Source organism: Pomacea canaliculata, linkage group LG12, assembly GCF_003073045.1.
Source record: "Pomacea canaliculata isolate SZHN2017 linkage group LG12, ASM307304v1, whole genome shotgun sequence".
Taxonomy (NCBI): domain Eukaryota; kingdom Metazoa; phylum Mollusca; class Gastropoda; order Architaenioglossa; family Ampullariidae; genus Pomacea; species Pomacea canaliculata.
This window is the reverse complement of record NC_037601.1, coordinates 23,177,591-23,195,147: the sequence shown is the minus strand read 5'-3', so window position 1 is coordinate 23,195,147 and position 17,557 is coordinate 23,177,591. Positions and strand designations below refer to the sequence as shown.

Below are 17,557 nucleotides of genomic sequence, written 5' to 3'. Positions count from 1 at the left end.
GCTTTACTCCCCACAAAAGGCAGCTCAAAGCGCGGAACAAAAAGTAAACAGCTGGTGTCAAGAACAGTTTGTGGGACGCCTATGCGCAGCGACAAATCTGCCAGCCACTGATCGAATGTTTACGGTAAATACACATTTTACAACAAGAAATTTCATCGAAAAACAATTTGTGTTTAAAGACCATTCACACCACGGATGTATTGAGGTGGACTGCTGTCTGTCTGCCAAGACCAACGCTATTAGTCTCGGCGAACCGTAACGAGCAATATGACTGAAATGTGAATAAACCGGAAGCTTTGTAGTAGCATGCCTCGTTTTACTAGTTAGCTAGGAAAAAATCGTCTGCCAACAGTCCAGTACTACAAGTTCGTGATTCACACAGAAGGCGGTCGCCGGCAGGTAGATACCCACTGTGCATGACAAACATGGCCGCAACTCAGGTGGGAATGCTGGGACTTGTAGGGACCTTTTAACTCCGCAATTGAGTCTCTCAGATCTTGGAAAAACTTTTCTGCCTCCGCGATCGCCGACTTTTGTGAAGCCAGTCCAGTCTTCTCCCACGGACAGCACCTGGCCACGGACAACACCTGGCCACAGATATGATACAACACCTGGCCACGGACAGCACCTGGCCACAGACAGCACCTGGCCACGGACAACACCTGGCCACAGATATGATACAACACCTGGCCACGGACAGCACCTGGCCACAGATATGATACAACACCTGGCCACGGACAGCACCTGGCCACGGACAACACCTGGCCACAGATATGATACAACACCTGGCCACGGTTGTTGTCAGCCAGGAACTGAAGATCTACTGGTCATCGACACAGAAGGTTGCAGACCTCGACTCAAATGTTTTTGTCTACAGGTGGCTACAACTCACTTAGAGCTGTGGTCTTGGCTGCAGTGTAGATTCAGGTAAATTTTCCAATTTTATTTTGGATCCAGCAATAATCGACAGACAGTGTACACAGCTGAGATGATGCGATTGACAGGGTTGGCGGGGTTGGCGGAAATGACGGAGTCAGGCTGGTGACACGGATATTTTACCAGAAATCTCAGCGGCAGTGAGTCGCATCAGCAGCGTTTTCCGCTTGTACCTTATGTGGGTATATATGTGTATATGTATATACGTGTGTATATGTATATGTACATATGTGTATGTGTACATGCACTGTCACTGTCACACAGAGGTCACGTGGAGACATAAACTATCACGTGGCTGTCACGTGCGTTTACACACACTCTCTCTCTCTCACACACACTGTCACACTGCCGTGAGGATAAGCCACAAACCTGTGTTGCGTGTGCTTGTGTTTGAACTCCCTCATCACGAACCCCCCCGCTTTGCCCAGGTATTTGTGTGTCACACTGATATCACTTGCTGTGTCCTTCATTCTGTATCAGACGACTGATATCTATCGGTCTCCCTCACTACCGATACTTTGGGGCTGGTGATGCATGCAACACCGAATAACTGCCAGGAATGTCGTCCGTGAGTAGACGACAATAGTGTCAACAAATAATCATCTACCTGGGTAGACGACTGTATGTCAACAAATAATCATCTACCTGAGTAGACGACTGTATGTCAACAAACAATCATCTACCTGAGTAGACGACTGTAATGTCAACAAACAATCAGCTACCTGAGTAGACGACTGTATGTCAACAAACAAGAGCTACCTGAGCAGGACACAAGGACAGGTACAGTAGGATGTACAAAGACTCACCGATGATGGCGTGAACACGGACCGTCAGCTGCGTTCGTAGAATCAATGTGTTCTTCCGTCTGTAACAAGAGTGAACGAGGGTGTAACAGTTGTGTGATGTCAACAGTCACATACCTGCTAGTGTCACATTCCTAGTCTAAAGTTAATGTGGACTTCGTTAAGTAAGATGTGACTGGCACCCCCATTCCCCATTTCCCCATCTGGTTATTCACAAGCACACCTGAGTGCCCCAGTCTACATCTGACTTCACAGAAGGTGAGCGATGTTGGTGATGAGGAGCGGTAAAACTACTTACTGGTCGGTAAAGCCCTCAAGCTCCTCGGCTTGCTCGTCAAGTGATGATTCCAGGTCCAGATACGAGCCATAGTCCCCCTGTGACCCGCTGTGATAGCGATATATCTGCAGGGCGCAGTCTTCAAGCTGGAAAAAAAAAGAGAAGAAAACTTTTTGATGGTGCAGTCTACCTGCCACGTCACCTGCAGCTACCTGTAAGCATGTGTCCACGGTAGAATGTGTCTTGGTACTGCCAGGTAGCAAAGGTCCATGATACAATCATACACGTGGTACACATGACGAATCATTAACAATCACAAGCAATGCCCAATGAAATCATCTAACGAGCGGCCCTCGGCTAAATAATATATTTGTGTTGCGAGGCATCGCGCGTGAAGTGTGGGATAGCTAGAGGAGGATGCCAGCGCACGTGCGTCAGTTAGTATAAGCACGCACGCACACACACGCACGCACACTTGTATGTAAGCGCACGCGCAGATAGAGAGAGAAGGTTCCAATGTCTCCTTTCAAGTTCAAAAGAAACAGTCATAGCGAGAGACAGTTGCTTGTCAGGCCCCGACCTTTGAACAATGCAGGAAAGGCAAAAGTGTATGAGAAGTTCAGTCAAGAGGAAAGCCCAGGTCCTGCGGCACAAACATCTCTTGCATGCTGCTCTGATGAAGGCAACATTTCAGTTTCATCTTCAGGTTGCTCCTCACATGGACTTCTAAGTACTTTTGTTTCCGGTGACATCTCGACCGTGACAACCACGAGGCTACAGTCAGGCAGTCCACACTGGTGGCACCCACAGTTCCTGTGATGTCTCGTCCACCCACCTACAGTCTACATGTCCTGTACATCAGCAATGCTGTCAAAAGACGTTCGACTGACCATCAACTGACCATCAACTACCCTTTAGCCTGGCATTCATAAGACAAGTGAAGGTGGCCATGTGAAAACGCCGACAAATGATGGATATTACCTGGCAGATCGGACAGTTTCTCAGCCTGCAGGGCATACTTTCCGCATGAACTAGTGGCAGCGCTTGAACTACAAACTACAGACGGGATGGCGAGGACCAGGTGACGATAAGCACTGCCGCTTATCTCCAGTAATGATAGTCGTTAGGGTCTGATTGCAGGCGACTCCTCCACCCCTCATCCCCACATCCCCTCATCCCCATCTTCCGTGGTCTGGCCGCACGGCACGGCGTCAGCCGCCACCACGTGACCGGGAGGGTGGGAGTCTGGCAGGTCCAGTGCCCCTGTCATTCTCCTCCGTGTTATCCTAGTTATTTGAAATGATTACATCACTAATCACTTACATTACTAATCTAAGGTTTGTTTCAAGACAAAACAACACCCAAACTTGAGCTGGCCTCATTTGTGTACCCTAGCATGCATGCCACCCACAACTGTTTCTCGCTCTAGGCACTGCTAGTCAGCATCCTGTCACAGCAAATAATAATTACAACTAGAGTGGCCAGTGCACATTTTTACAAGGCTCAGCACTAACCACCAGCAGCAGTACTTTCACATGGCGACAGCTACGAAAACACCGATTAGGCTTGTGAGAAATGTCAGTGAGCTATCATTGCTCTAAACAGGTTGGCTGTATTCTGCAAGACTTAGCCATGCTTGACACCTGTATCCACGCATGGCGTGACAAGTGCATTCAGCTGTAGTTCACTATTCTGTGCCAGGAGCATTCAGCCCTAGTTTAACCGCTCTGTGACACGCACACATGTGATTCACCATATGACCACTTTACAGTTTAGCCACTGAATGTCAGCAGCATTGCCCTGCAGCATGGACCCTGCATCTGAAATGTACACAGCTCTTACTTGGCTGTTCGTATTTACCCACTGGGGATCTACTGTATCCGCTGTGGTTACACGGCATAGTCTTCTGACTGCAAAGTGTCTCCTGTCCAGACTATTCCTGCTCTGTCTGTCTTTACCTGCTTATTTACACACGAACAGGTATGAAATGTCAGGTTCTACCTAGGTGTGTATTTGTAAATGCTTGTACTTGTGTGCACAGGTGCGTGCACACTGATGTTGATGCAGTAATGTGTATTTATGTGCAATGCCCATGTCTTCAGAATGCACACACCTTTGCTGTGCAAGCATAGCACAAGCTATCCACAAAAACTTCTCAACAGAATTCACCAAAAGTGGCTTTTAGGTTAATGTTAATATTCGTGACTACACAGGTGTAATACTGGGGCAGAGAATCTCCACGGGAACCTTTGAGTCACAAACAGCTGAACACAACATTTATTTTAAGATATTGTCATATTTGTAAAGGCACCAACAGCATTATGTTTCTGTAGAAAAGAAGAGAAAGTAAAATAAATGTCTATAATCAACAAACCTATTACTTGATCAGATTTATGTCATTGTTGATTATAATGATGCTTCTCTGGCATGATAATATAGAAATAACACTTTACCAGCAAAAGTTTATAAACGTGTAAACTGGCATTCAGGCTGTACCCAGCAACAGTAACTTTCTACGACTATTATCAATATAGCCCATAGCTATATCCCAGTATTCTCCTGACATTACTGATACTGTCGTGTTAATAACTGCACATTTTAACCGATATCAGCATCTTATCGCTCAAAACAAAGTTTAAACACAATCACATATGGACAGTTCTTAATACTGAGGGAAAAGGTTGAACACGTTAATAGTTTACAATATTATATAACCCACATAAATTCAAGACCATGTAAACAAAATAACAAAACAAAACTAAGCGTACAAGATATTTAAATTTGATTAAGTCTTTCTGTGAACAATAATTCACTGAATATATTTCTATGGCTTCAAAGTCCGACCTCTGTGTAATACTGACAGGACAGCTCAGTGAAAATCTTTGCCCACGGAAATATTCCCATTAATGTTAAGAGAACAGTGCTTCCCTTAGCAGTGGGATTATTATTGTCAGGTTGAAGGGAAATGCACTTTGACGTGCAGATTCTCATTAGAAGTGATATTTATAGATATACATTACTGGAGTGTTATATATCTACATCACTGGAGTGATCTATATCTACATTACTGGAATGATATATATCTACATCACTGGAGTGATCTATATCTACATTACTGGAATGATATATATCTACATCGCTGGAGTGATATATATCTACATCACTGGAGAACCTCAAGTACTTTGTACTGTTCACTACTGGTACTGACTTTGCACAATTAGTGCACCTACACATTTATGTATACACGTACACTCATACATACATGTATTTGTGTTTACACAATTATTTTTGTAAAGCACGTGCACGCGTTCACACACACAGACATGCGCGCGTGCACACACACGCAGACAGCACTCTCAGACAGAAAACTAAGTGCGTGAACATAGCATCAGAGATAAGCGTTTGCCTACTCTGTGAAATGTGTTTGCCTACCCACGACTGGCGGCATTTTGTTGGCAGCTGGTCAACGCTGCTGTAAAAGTGGGGCTAACTGTGATGACAGTGACACTGCTGCCACACACCTGCACTGTCACACTGACATGCGTCATACGTAGCAGCGCAGTCCGTCAGTCCGCTCAAACACAACAGCAAGTGACAGGCAGGTGTCAGTGACTTGACTGCCGTGTATGTAGGTAGCTACATCACAGTCATCACTTCCAGTCTCACCTGTCATGCCACACACCACAGTACTCAAACACCACTACCCCATCGTCCCTCGCCCCTCCCGTTAAAAACCCAAACAAACACAAAACTTGCGCATCCCACCTGCTGGAGGTGTTTTCTAAGGCCATGCCCCCCCGAGTATTGATTTGGCCTGAGACCTACCTTGTGCGGTGCCTGCAGAAGGCGATGCACACCTGTGATCTGATTTTCGAGGGCGACACTCAGCAGGAACGAATAGGACGGCGGTCGAGTTGGCTCGGGAAAGTTTGTGCTTGCGAAAGGATCCCTGTCGTCAAGATACTGTACTCGACATTCTAGTGTCGCCATGTTGGTCAGGGTTTCCCTTCCTCCCACTCGTGTGACCCTCGCTTGACACCAAATAGCGACACAGGTATCCTTCCGCCAGCGCCAGGTCCCTCGGCGAGCGAGCGAGTAGAATAATTCATCCACTGGCGGCTGTTCTTACGATGGGACGACAGCAGGAGCCATGAAATGAAGCTTTGGACACCGTGTGCCACCCTACGACTCCAGCATTCTGTCTTTTGCACATGAACAGGTAGTGGGTCAGTGACGCGGTGCGCGCAGCTAAAAATAGCCGTGAATCACCTGCAGGGGGAGACTAGCACAGGTGTCGGGGGGGGGGGCGGGGTGTTCATCGCCTCTACTCGCACTTTCGTTTTCCTCACCAAAGCCTCGAGTTCTGTGTGTCTGACCCCGCACAGTAGTAGCGAGCGAGTTATGTAACAAACTGTCGAGTTTATTTGTGTGTCGCACCACGAAACATGTGTCATGAGACCACACACACAAGTTGCAACAACAACAACAAAAAGAAAAGAAAAAAGTGATGATGAGAATAACTCGCACAGTTGTAGCCAGAGCAAGGACTCTGGACGGTCCAGCAATTGTCTTGAGCAGGTGAACATGTCCCACCTGGCCGTCAGCGAAACAGGTTAATTCTCCTGTCGTGTTGTTGTTGTTGTTGTTGTTGTTTTAAAGGGAAAAGCAAGTGTAAGTAGGGATTACACCACAATGACATGTTGAGGTGGTCCGACTACACTTCGCCAAGCGGTCGTTTACTTGCAATGGCGCCAGAGACAGCTGTGGAGTGTGGAGTGGACACGACGCCCAGTGTGTTTGTGGTGATGGCGACAGCCGAGGGATGTATACATATATATATATTCTGAATGACGTGTCAGTGAAGTGTTCAACGATGCGGGAGCAGTGTCAGGTGTGGCCACAGACCCACAACAACCTGTCCAGCAATGGTGGGTGCTGTCAGCAGGTTTCCCACTGTCCACACGGCCTTCATTCAGTTGTCACTCAGTTGTACAACATGGTGGACTTCTCAAGCCACCCAGACAGTTGTACGTAAATAATAGTTGTAAACTCCACATGTTGCTCGCACATTATTCACAACAACATCATCATCGTCTGCAGCAGCAGGGTTAGTCATGTGACTTGCCTGTCCCTGTAAGCAATGCAATCAAGCTGCGTAGTGTGACTGCTAATCACGGGTCAGCCACCCGAGCTCATTATGTACATTATGTATATTATGTACATTATGTACATCTGTACACGCACAATGTGCAGCTGCAGCACTGGCTGGCAGCACGTGCGACTCACAGCAGCAGCTGCAGGTAGCGGGTAGCAAGGTGTGGCTGCTGTCAGCAGGGTGGGGTACGTCAGTGACGGAGAGGGTGCACAAGGCATGGACCGAGTCCATCGGATGTTCTGCAGGTATACTTGTCTGGAATTTGGGTTTTCTTACTCAAGACAATCACGGAGAAGTGTTTTAATTGCTAGTAAATGGTTGGTAACTATGGGTACACAATGCAAAATAATCCTTCAATCTGTAAGTGACGCTCCCCTGTCCCCCCTCGTATACTATTTTAGTGGTGTGACACACCTCTCGGAGTGTACTGTGCTGGCAGAGAGTTCTCACAGTGCAAATAAACGAGATGGAGGAGAGAGATGATGATGATGATGATGATGATGATGATGATGATAAGAAAGAAAAGAAGACATGGGTTATTACAGTGGATTTCCTCAGGGGCGTTGTACACATACCTTCTGCACATCCACCCCGAGGTAGTCCAGCATTTCGTTGGCGGTACCGAACGGCTGGTAGGACCGATCCTCCTCCTCCGCTCCTCCCACCTGGATCAGCTTGCGCTTGGATGGCTTCTCGCACAGAGCGAGAAAGTCCGAGATGGTCACCAGACCCTTCTTTGCCTGCAGGATGGCCCACATCTGCTGGGCGGTGGGCGACAGCTGCACCTGGAGTGACACGTGAGAGGAGCACGTCAGCTACAGGAACCTTCTGGAAACTGTTGACATACCGGGATACTTATCATTCCTACCACAAGGTGGATGTTTGTATTGGTGTCTTCCAAAGATGCCGTAAAGTGACTACAAAATGTGTGTGTGTGCGTGTGTACGTGTGTGTGTGTACGTGTGTGTGTACGTGCGTGTATGTGTGTGGGGGAGAGAGAGAGGGAGGCTAGGTGGCTACACTAGCCTCGGGTGCCGGTCTCTGCCCTCGGGGCAATTATACAGGCGGCCCCTGTTTAGTGACGACCATGTCGAGGGCCAGATGGCCGCCATGACAGTACAAGCGAGAGGAGGATTTAAAGAGATCGCTGGAAGATAGTCGGAGGGAAGAGCTCGGCACCTTCTTGCGCTGTCCACCCGACGTGGCCGGTGTGGGTGCGGCGGCCGTGGAGCGGGTCTTGTGTGGGTGGAGCTTGTCGTCCTCGATGTCCACAAGCTTGTCGCCCAGGGACTTGGAGGGTCGCACCGTGCCCGCTGGCCGCTGCTCGGAGTTCTCGAAAGCGTAGCTGTTGGGTCTGGGGGCCTGCGACTGCACGGGGGAGGGTTTGAGGGGGTGGTGCGAGGTTCGGGGTACCGGCGCGTCCAGGATGTGGGGGCCGCACTGAGGACGATGGCGCTCCTCTTCCAACAGGTTGTCGATGTCATAGACTCGACCGATGTAGCCAGACTTGGTGCCTGTGTATTGCTGCTGCTGCTGCTGCTGCTGCTGCTTGGTGTGCTGCTGCGGGTTCTGGTAAATAAAGATGGTAAATAAAGATGGCCGTCACACGCATGGTTGAAAATGAAATCAGCAATGAAATGTCGGCGAGAAACATTTGCCTGACCTAACGACATTTCTTCAACATCCTGAAGTGCAGTTGACTGAGACTTTGGCTGACTACGAACAGCGGTATAGCGAGACAGAGACAGTGAGTGACCTCACGACTGAGTTTGTGGACAGTGTCCTACCTGCAGACCGGCGTCCGTTACCAGGTCTGGCAGAGTGCCGGTGCTGGTGGCCGATGCCAGTGAATGTTGGGACACGGACTGCTGCACCTTGTGTTTGCTGTCGTCGTCGTAGGACTTGTCCAGCCCCAGCTGGTTGGGGCGCTTGCGGTGGTCTCCCGAGGACAACCTGCTGGCGTTGCTACTCCGGTCGTCCAGGATGTCCTCGCGGGAACTCTGGCGGCACGGGCGGCCATGTTTGCGGTGCCTGCTGGGAAGGTAAGAAAGAAAGATTAAAGGTGGAGACAGGAGACCGTGTCACACAATCTGTAGAAGAGCCAGAGATCACGTGACTTACCTGCTTGGCGACTCGTCTCGATTGTCGTCGCTGTCGTCGCGCCGGGAGCGGCGGCGGTCGTCAAGGACACTGTCTCGAGAGTTCTCGCGCTTCAGGCGGTGTCCTTCCTGCGCGGACTGGCGCGAGCCGTGACGCACGCGGTTGGGGGACTCGTCACGCGAAAAGGCCTGGTCTGATGAACTGCCCGACCGCTTGACCCTCTGGCCGCCGCCCTGGGTGGACAGAACATCACGTGACTTTTACTCAGATGATCTTGGAACAAGGAGTGCACCAGTGTACTCACTATGTCACGTGCCTGCTTCCCGATCAGAACAAGGAACAAGTACGAATGTGGCTGGTTCAGAACCCACTTGAGGACCAGCACTCATTGGTTTGTGGATCTTAGAGGTGTGCTACGTGTGTGCAAGCAGAGAAGGAACAGTGCAGCTCACGAGAAAACCTGGAACTGGATTCGCTGTGATTGCTGAAGGATTTACCCCGAGACAGTCATTTGCTCCACCAGTGGATGCGAACCACTTACTTATAAACTGCTATTTCTGTATTCTGTAAGCCTCGTCGCTAGACTCAACATTTAGACAAGATACAATACCCGCGACACTCAGTGTCTGTTAGTTGTCTCCCCATAGCACTAACGGCTACAGTCAGCCCCACCCTCACTCCACAAACACACTTCCAAGCTACTGATATTTACTTGTCTGTACCGCATAACAAAAATAAACAAAAATTTTCAATTTGAGAGCGATAAACGCTCTTTGGACTGGAAAACACGTGAAAGGGTGAGTCACCAACATCACTGGCATCACGACTGGACGTCTGCCCACAGCTTCCAGAGAGAGCGAAAGACAGAGAGAGAGAAAGACAGAGAGAGAAGAGAGAGCAAGCAGTGACCTGCCCAACCTGAGGATCTTTGCCGTAGCTGTCGTTGCGGCGATGACCCCGAGGACGACGTACTTCCGGCGAGGGCTCCCTGTCGAAGACGTCGGACTCGTGGTCGTAGTAGTTGGCGCGGATTGAGGTCCGACTTGCGGAAATCCTTGTTTGGCAGGTGTGATGCGTGCGGATCATCTGCTGCATCCAGCAGACTGTCATTCGATGCTGACCGAGACCCGTGCTTCCGGCTGCCTCCTCCTGAGTTAGACGGATGAGACGTAAATACCAAAAGTGCAGAGGTCATTGATCAAAGAGGAATACCATGGTAACAAGAAGAATCGCTTTGACCTTATGACCCGAAACTGTGGGGATGGCAATGAAGCACAACATCTAGTCGCAGGTGCTAGACACCATGTCGGGCGACACGTGCTGTCTGTACACAGTAGGTGTGTTCATCTTCACTACACGATAATGTTTTGTACACAAACAGTCAACATGTACACCACGTGTTCAGACCACTGGCTCACATCTCTCATTCTCTCACACCCACTCATGTCGACTCATTACCATGTCTGTGTGACCGGCGGGACGGCGAGTTGTCGCGAGAGTGTGGCGGCGTGTCGTGGCGCGAGTTCCTGGAGTAGGCGCCGTCCCTGTGTGGAGTCACGTGCTCTGTGCCCGACACGTACTCGTACGAGTCGCTGCGCGTGATGCCGGCCTCCGCATCTGCGGGCAGCTTCTGTCGCCACTGCTTCACCTGAACATACAGGAGGTACAGACTGAACTTGGACTCGTCGTTCACAAGCGAGCATCGCTGGAATGTGTGAGGACGATGAACTAGTGACACGGCAGTGACTTGCAGACACAAAGACATCAAACCTGCCACGTGCCGTGGCCCTCAGATCGCAGGCTGTACACACACTCACCTTCTCGATGGAGTCTCGCAAGGAGATGTTCTCCGAGGTCAGCGGCTTGCCATCGCGATCTCGCTCGTCGTCCAGCAACTCCTTGCTGCAGCGCCTCTTGCGGCGCGGCCGGTCCTCCAGCACATCCTCGCGTGACGACGAGCGGGAGGGCGCCTTGCCGCCGCGGCGGGAGCGCTTCTCGTCAGCGGTGCTGGCGTACTCCTCGTGGGGCGGCGTGGCGGCCGTGGTGGTGCTGGGAGTGCTCGTGCGGGGGTCGCGACGTCGGCGGCTGTGGCGACTGCTCATGTCATCGTCGTCGTCCGGCTGCTTGCTGCTGCTGACGCTCATGTCGTCGTCTGGCTGCCCACCACTGCGGCGGCTGCTGGTTCGCGAGGCGGAGGCGGGAGGCGGATCCCCGTACACCGCTTGCCGCCAGGACCGCTCCGCTGGAGGGGAGCTAACTGCCTCGTCCTTGTAGCTGCGTCTGGAGTCGGAGTCCTTGAGCGTGGAGCGTGAGCTGTTGCGAGACACTCCGGCGCTGCTGCTGCCCCCTGCCGAGTAGGAGCCAGTGGGGACAGAACCTCCGATAAACTTGTCTCTATATTTATAGAACGTTTCGCCTGGTTGAGAGGAAGAAGACCCTGGTTTTCCTCCCCCTCCCTTCTCACCTCCCCTGTCTGTCCCACTACCTCCGCCTCCTCCTCCGAAACCTCCGGATGAAGAAAGTCTGGACCTGCGGCCTTGCGCCTGGTCCAAGTTGGTCTGCGTGGCGCAGTCGGTGAGGGCGGGCCCCTTCTCGATCACCGTCTGTCTGCGCGACCTCTTGTCGCTCGCTCTCTCCGGAACCTTGATTCTCCTCGTGCGGGACACGCTGATGCGCTCCTTGGCCTTGTTCTCGCGCTTGGGAACCTCGGGGTCCGGAGGCGGAGAGGTGCCCCTGCAGATGAGGTAGCGCAGGGCAGGCTCGTGCTTCTCGGCCTCGGGGGCGCTGTCGTCAGACTCGTCCGAAAGGGACTTTCGCCGGTGCGAGGGCGTGGGCTGCACAGCGGGTGGGGGCGGGGCGACGTACCTGGAGTCCAGGGAGGTGCGGCGAGTGGGGTAGTCGCCAGAGGGCACCTCGTATCCCCGGGACGACTGGCGCTCGTAGGGCCGCTTGGGCACGGGGGAGGCGTCGGAGCCGCTCTTGTAGGAGGAGTAGGTGGAGTAGGGCGACGCTGAGCTGCTGTAGTCGTAGCGCGAGGAGCGCGTGCTGACGGGGGAGCCCTCCCGACTCCCGCCGTACGAGCGGTTGGAGCGAGAGGAGGCGCGATCCCAGGAGCCGTATGGTGTTCCACCACCACCACCACCGCCGCCGTAGTCGGACGTGTAGCCGCTTCTGGTAGAGTAGCGGTCCAGCGAAGAGTAGCTGCACACAACAGAGTGAGTTGCTGTAGCAAAGTCTCAACCAACGGTTCACAGGCAGTTGTTGACTCGACAGGCAAAGGGGGGAACCACTAAAGGTCTGGCACAGCGCCACCATCAGTCATCTTGCGGCAATTCGTGGCAAAGTCATGGCGTCAGGCCGACCTCCGGCAACTTCTTGGCACTCGACCGTTGGTACCACGTAGTTGCGGCAAAAAAAGTATTGTTGTTTAGACTTATACCCCCACCACCCCACTCGGCATTTTGCTGTCAGTTCCACCAAGGTGTGGTAAAAATAAGGTACTCGGACAACTTCTACCCCTCCCACACCCGCCATTCATCACAGGGTCGCTTGAGAAACGATGCTGTTAGATGAAAGTTGACGATTCACCTTCTGCATGACGCATCGACTATCGCCTTTAAAATAGGACAGAAACAGGTGGGAAATGATCAGGGTAGGTAGGTACCCGGGGTTTGGTGGTGCAACAGCTCGGGCAATGATACGACTCATTGTGACTGAGTCATGAACGTGTGGGTCAGGAGCATCGAACAACAGGGAGTGGTGCACTGACAATGTCCGCCTGGCACCAAGTCCTGCAGCTCACGACAATCAGTGGTGCCACGACCGTTAGGAGGCCAGCGGGGGGCACTGTACTGCTGGCTGCCACGACCGTTAGGAGGCCAGCGGGGGGCACTGTACTGCTGGTGCCACGACCGTTAGGAGGCCAGAGGGGGCCTGTGCTGTCTACACACTGACAGGGAGACTTTACTGAGAGAACACTGGCATGTCAGGATACCAGAAATGAAGCACGCACGCCAGGTATGAGTGTTGACGACTACCAGCCCGTGCTCTAAACCTGTGTCCATGCCCGTTATCTACAGCGTACATAAATCAACTAACGACAACATCAATGAAAATACAGCGGCACAAACCTTCTCCCGGCGTTTGACGTGGAGTGATTCTCTCTGATGTAGCGAATGGCGGACAAGGACAACAGCTCATCGCAAAGACACTAAAGTGTGAGTCAGGGTTAGACTCGTCACCGTTACACCTGCTCCCCCTGTTACACCTGCTCATGAGGATGTGATGTGAACACCCGGGGCCTACAGCAGGTACAGCACGGCGAGGCTATTCATCGTATTACATGATTTTAACAAAATGTGAGAAAATGTCCCAGTGATGAGCTTTAACGACGTACGTGATGAAAACCTACAGCATACCAAGCCACTGGACTACACATGACATGACATCACATGACATCACATGACATGACATGACATATTCCACTAGCCGAGAAGGAAAGTGCACAAAAAGACTAAAAAAGAAAAGGCAGGACATGCATGGAATGATTACACCAACATGTTCAGATGTGGTTGATTGGTTGTTTGCTTGTTGCAAAGTGCTTCCACCTTGCAGTGATTTCGTACACGGAGGAAAGGGATGACGAGGGGACAGGGGGACCCCCGACTTCCGGTACTGCGAACAGGTGTCACATACACAGCTTATCCCTGGACGAGATTGGAACCCAGGGCCTTTCACTGTAGTGGGGAACATGGCGGCTCCCAGCTCCTCATTTTCTGTTTACACCTAACTAACCTCATCACCTTCACTCGCCTCTCTGACACATCGCCACAGCTACCTACTGGTCTGATCATTGCACAGGTCACGTTGTGTCACGTGTCATCATGTCACGTGTTTTGTCTCTGACACATCGCCACAGCTACCCACTGGTCTGATCATTGCACCCGGTAACCTGATGTCACGTTGTGTGACGTGTCATTATGTCACGTGTTTTGTCTTTGCTGATCTTTGTCATGCTAGATGTCAGATGTGAAAGGAACGCTTGATAGTGCAGTGACCATAACTTTGCCAGTTGCCTTCATCCTTCCCTCCTTCATTTCAAGAGAGACAGAGAGAGACAGAGAGACAGTGTGTGACGACATCACACTTACCGGTCTTTGCCTGTCGTGCTGCGGTCTAGCGATGGATACCTGTAGTCTGTGTGTGAATACTTAGGTTCCATGGACGTGAACTTCTTGATTTTGTCCACCACGGAGGTGCTGGGGGTGTACTTGGGGGGATCGTAGCTGTAGGAGCGAGAGTAGGTGGAGGACGGAGGCTTGTAGCCGCTATAGGCGCCGTAGGATGTGCCGGAGCTGTAGTTCTTGCCTGTGCCCATGTCGTACAGCTGTAACATCACATCACACGTCACACATCACACATCACCTACAGAGACACCTTCAGCATGGCACACATGTTGACACCTAGTGTCAGGACGTTCACAGACACACACACACACAGACACAAACACACAGGCAAACACAGGCACACACAGACACACATACAGGCACACAGACACACACACAGACACAAACACAAACACACAGGCAAACACACACACACAGACACACATACAGGCACACACACACACACAGGATGGGAGTGACGACTACACAGTGCCCTAAAGACAGCTGGTACCTGGCTACACCTGTCAACACCTGTCAACACCTGTCAACACCTGTCAATATTTACTGTTTGTAGCCACACTTCTAACAGTCGCTGATCAACAAAGACAGCCCCGACGTAAACATCAAACCTCAAAATGTGCGATACAAACACACGCACGACTGTCGGCCATTTCCGGGTGTCTAAGAGTATCCTCCACGTGTGGAATGATTGTCATCTGTAGTCTGTGTCATCTGTAGTCTGTGTCATCTGTAGTCTGTCAGCTCGCTCTGACATTGCCACACCCCACTCCGTCTGCTTCCTACCCACCACCCGTCCCATGGCTGTCACGTGATGGTGAGCCTGGCTGACTGGGGAAAAGCCTGTGGGCGGCGGACTCCGGGAGTTCCTGCCCCTCCTGCCCGTGATGCCAGAGAGCGAGAGAGCGAGAGAGAGAGAAAGAGCGAGAGAGAGAGAGCGAGGACACGGTCCACTGACTTGACACTGGCGACAGTTTTCTCTCAAGAAGTCAGTCGCCTTTCTCACGAACGACTTCCAGATATTTACTTGTCTAGTAACTGGTTTTTTCTCAAGAACTTAAAATGCTTCGGGTGAAACTGACACAGTGACAAGAAATTTTGTCATCAACAACAACAACAACAGCAACAACAACAACAACAACAACAACAACGACAATGTCAGATGTTTCCAACACATCAGACCGTTGGACTGGACACAGTGCAATCAAGCAGCAACACCAGGGAAAGCACTGGCAGGTACAATTAGTCCTGGTGAACCGTTACAGACACAACAATTATTGCAAACATCTGAAAGAGCAAACAGGTAAACAAGTGAAGGAGAGAAAACAACAGTACACGAGCGTGAAGAGTGGAGGAAGTCAAACAGGAGAGAGGTGAAGGTGCATGGATGCACTGACAGTTTGGAGACTGGACTGCAGCAAGGTGTGAGTGTCGTCTGTGACGATGGATGATGGAACTGCTTCTAACACCTGTTTGTATCCTACCCCACCATTGGTAAACAATCAGCACCAGCATCATAGTCCTGCTATACATACACACGTTTTCATGATCTTGGAAAAAAAACCCATCGTCATCCAACATCATCGGTAGAAACACTGACATTAATGACAACCAAAACATTGCTAAACTCAGTGAGAGAAATAGGCAACTGGCAGTCCATCAACCTTCAGAAACACAACTTACAGGTACAACTGAACACTCGTCACAACTATCACCTGCACCTTACAACTGAACACCCGGCCCTCTGGGTGCTGGGATGTGAACCTGGCTGCAGGATGATCAACAACTGATGGAGGAAACACACAGGTGATGATATCAAAGGCTGATGGAGGAAACACACAGGTGATGATATCAACAACTGAGAGACCGACACACACACCTGGAAGTGGACTCATGCCAAGATGTCGGCCATGGATGAGGATGTACTCCACTGTACACACAGGAGGTTGACAGCACGAGGCTCACAGGGCCAAGACTGCAGTGATGCAGCAGCCACCCCCTGACAGCGACCCCTGCAGCCAGACGCGTGCAGCTGACTCACGAGGAGCTGCTGCTGCTGCCGCTGATGATGATGAAGGCAGCACGCGCAGTCGTCAAACACACAACGCACGCGCGCGCACGTGGAGGTCCCTCACCCAAAGCCAGCGAAGGTAGAAAGTGAGAGGAGGAGGGGAGTGGAACAGAAAAGATGGGGTGAGGGGGTTGAGAGCGATGGGGAGGGTTTCCTTTGAAAAGTGGAGAGTGGGTTTCCCTGGCTCCTGTGAGCTGTCGTCCTGTGTGGTTCACCTGTACTGCAACTGCTGTACAATCCAAGATGGACACCTACAATCACTTCTTGCTCTCCTTACTGACACTTTAACCTTTTGACTTCAGACCTCGATTATAAGTTGGTTCAAAAACCACCGTGAGTCTTGTTTTGAGACAGTCACAGGTTAATACAGATTCTAACAACTTCCACCAGCCAGTGCCAGTGTCCATCACGTGACCACATGCTAATGACACTCTGGTCAATCAACCAACTGACTCTGGCAGTCGTAGGACATGACACCTTGACCTCGAGATGCAACTGTGAACTTCACAGGCTGGGAACTCAAGAATTCAACAGTGTTGTGTTGTTGTTGTTGTTGTTGTTGTTGTTGTTGCACCTGTTTGGGAAACTAGCATCTTGTAACGCATCTTGTAATGAATCACACCACATCACACCCACATCACACACATTACACCACATCACATCACATCACATCACACACATCACACCCACATCACACGACATCACACCCACATCACACTACATCACACCACATCACACCCACATCACACCACATCACACACACTCATGTGGACAAGAAGTCTGCAGTCGCTTAGTCTGTCAACTCCATTAGTGACTTGGCTGTAAAACAAGTTGAAGACAACAGCAACTGACCAGAGGACGTGAGTAGTGTCTGGTCATCAGAATGTATACAGTGGAGAGATGTAGTCGTTGGGAACAAAGCATAGCACAACCTCCGTACACACACCACACGGCTACAGAAGTACCTACAGCATTTCTGACTACAAAAGTACAGACACCACGTGTGGCTACAGAAACAGGGCAGGAAGTGAA

General features: G+C 50.9%; 1 protein-coding gene across 8 annotated transcripts in view; it reads right to left on the bottom strand.

Annotated features, from left to right (window-relative positions):
* Positions 1 to 10,871, bottom strand: part of LOC112577151 (FH1/FH2 domain-containing protein 1-like) — a 38,122-nt gene extending 27,251 nt beyond the window's left edge. For 7 of the 8 annotated variants that reach the window (XM_025260134.1, XM_025260133.1, XM_025260132.1 and 4 more), the window contains exons 1-8: positions 10,730 to 10,871; positions 10,190 to 10,420; positions 9,293 to 9,504; positions 8,959 to 9,205; positions 8,351 to 8,740; positions 7,747 to 7,956; positions 2,038 to 2,162; positions 1,743 to 1,801 (exon numbers count right to left, since the gene is read on the bottom strand). In XM_025260134.1, the coding sequence (XP_025115919.1) occupies positions 1,743 to 1,801; positions 2,038 to 2,162; positions 7,747 to 7,956; positions 8,351 to 8,740; positions 8,959 to 9,205; positions 9,293 to 9,504; positions 10,190 to 10,420; positions 10,730 to 10,732 (1,477 nt within the window). In that variant the 5' untranslated portion in view covers positions 10,733 to 10,871. Of the gene's footprint in view, positions 1 to 1,742; positions 1,802 to 2,037; positions 2,163 to 5,841; positions 6,238 to 7,746; positions 7,957 to 8,350; positions 8,741 to 8,958; positions 9,206 to 9,292; positions 9,505 to 10,189; positions 10,421 to 10,729 lie in introns of those variants that run through there. The other variant, XM_025260136.1, reaches the window with a different exon arrangement.
* Between the last annotated feature and the right edge of the window lie 6,686 nt (positions 10,872 to 17,557).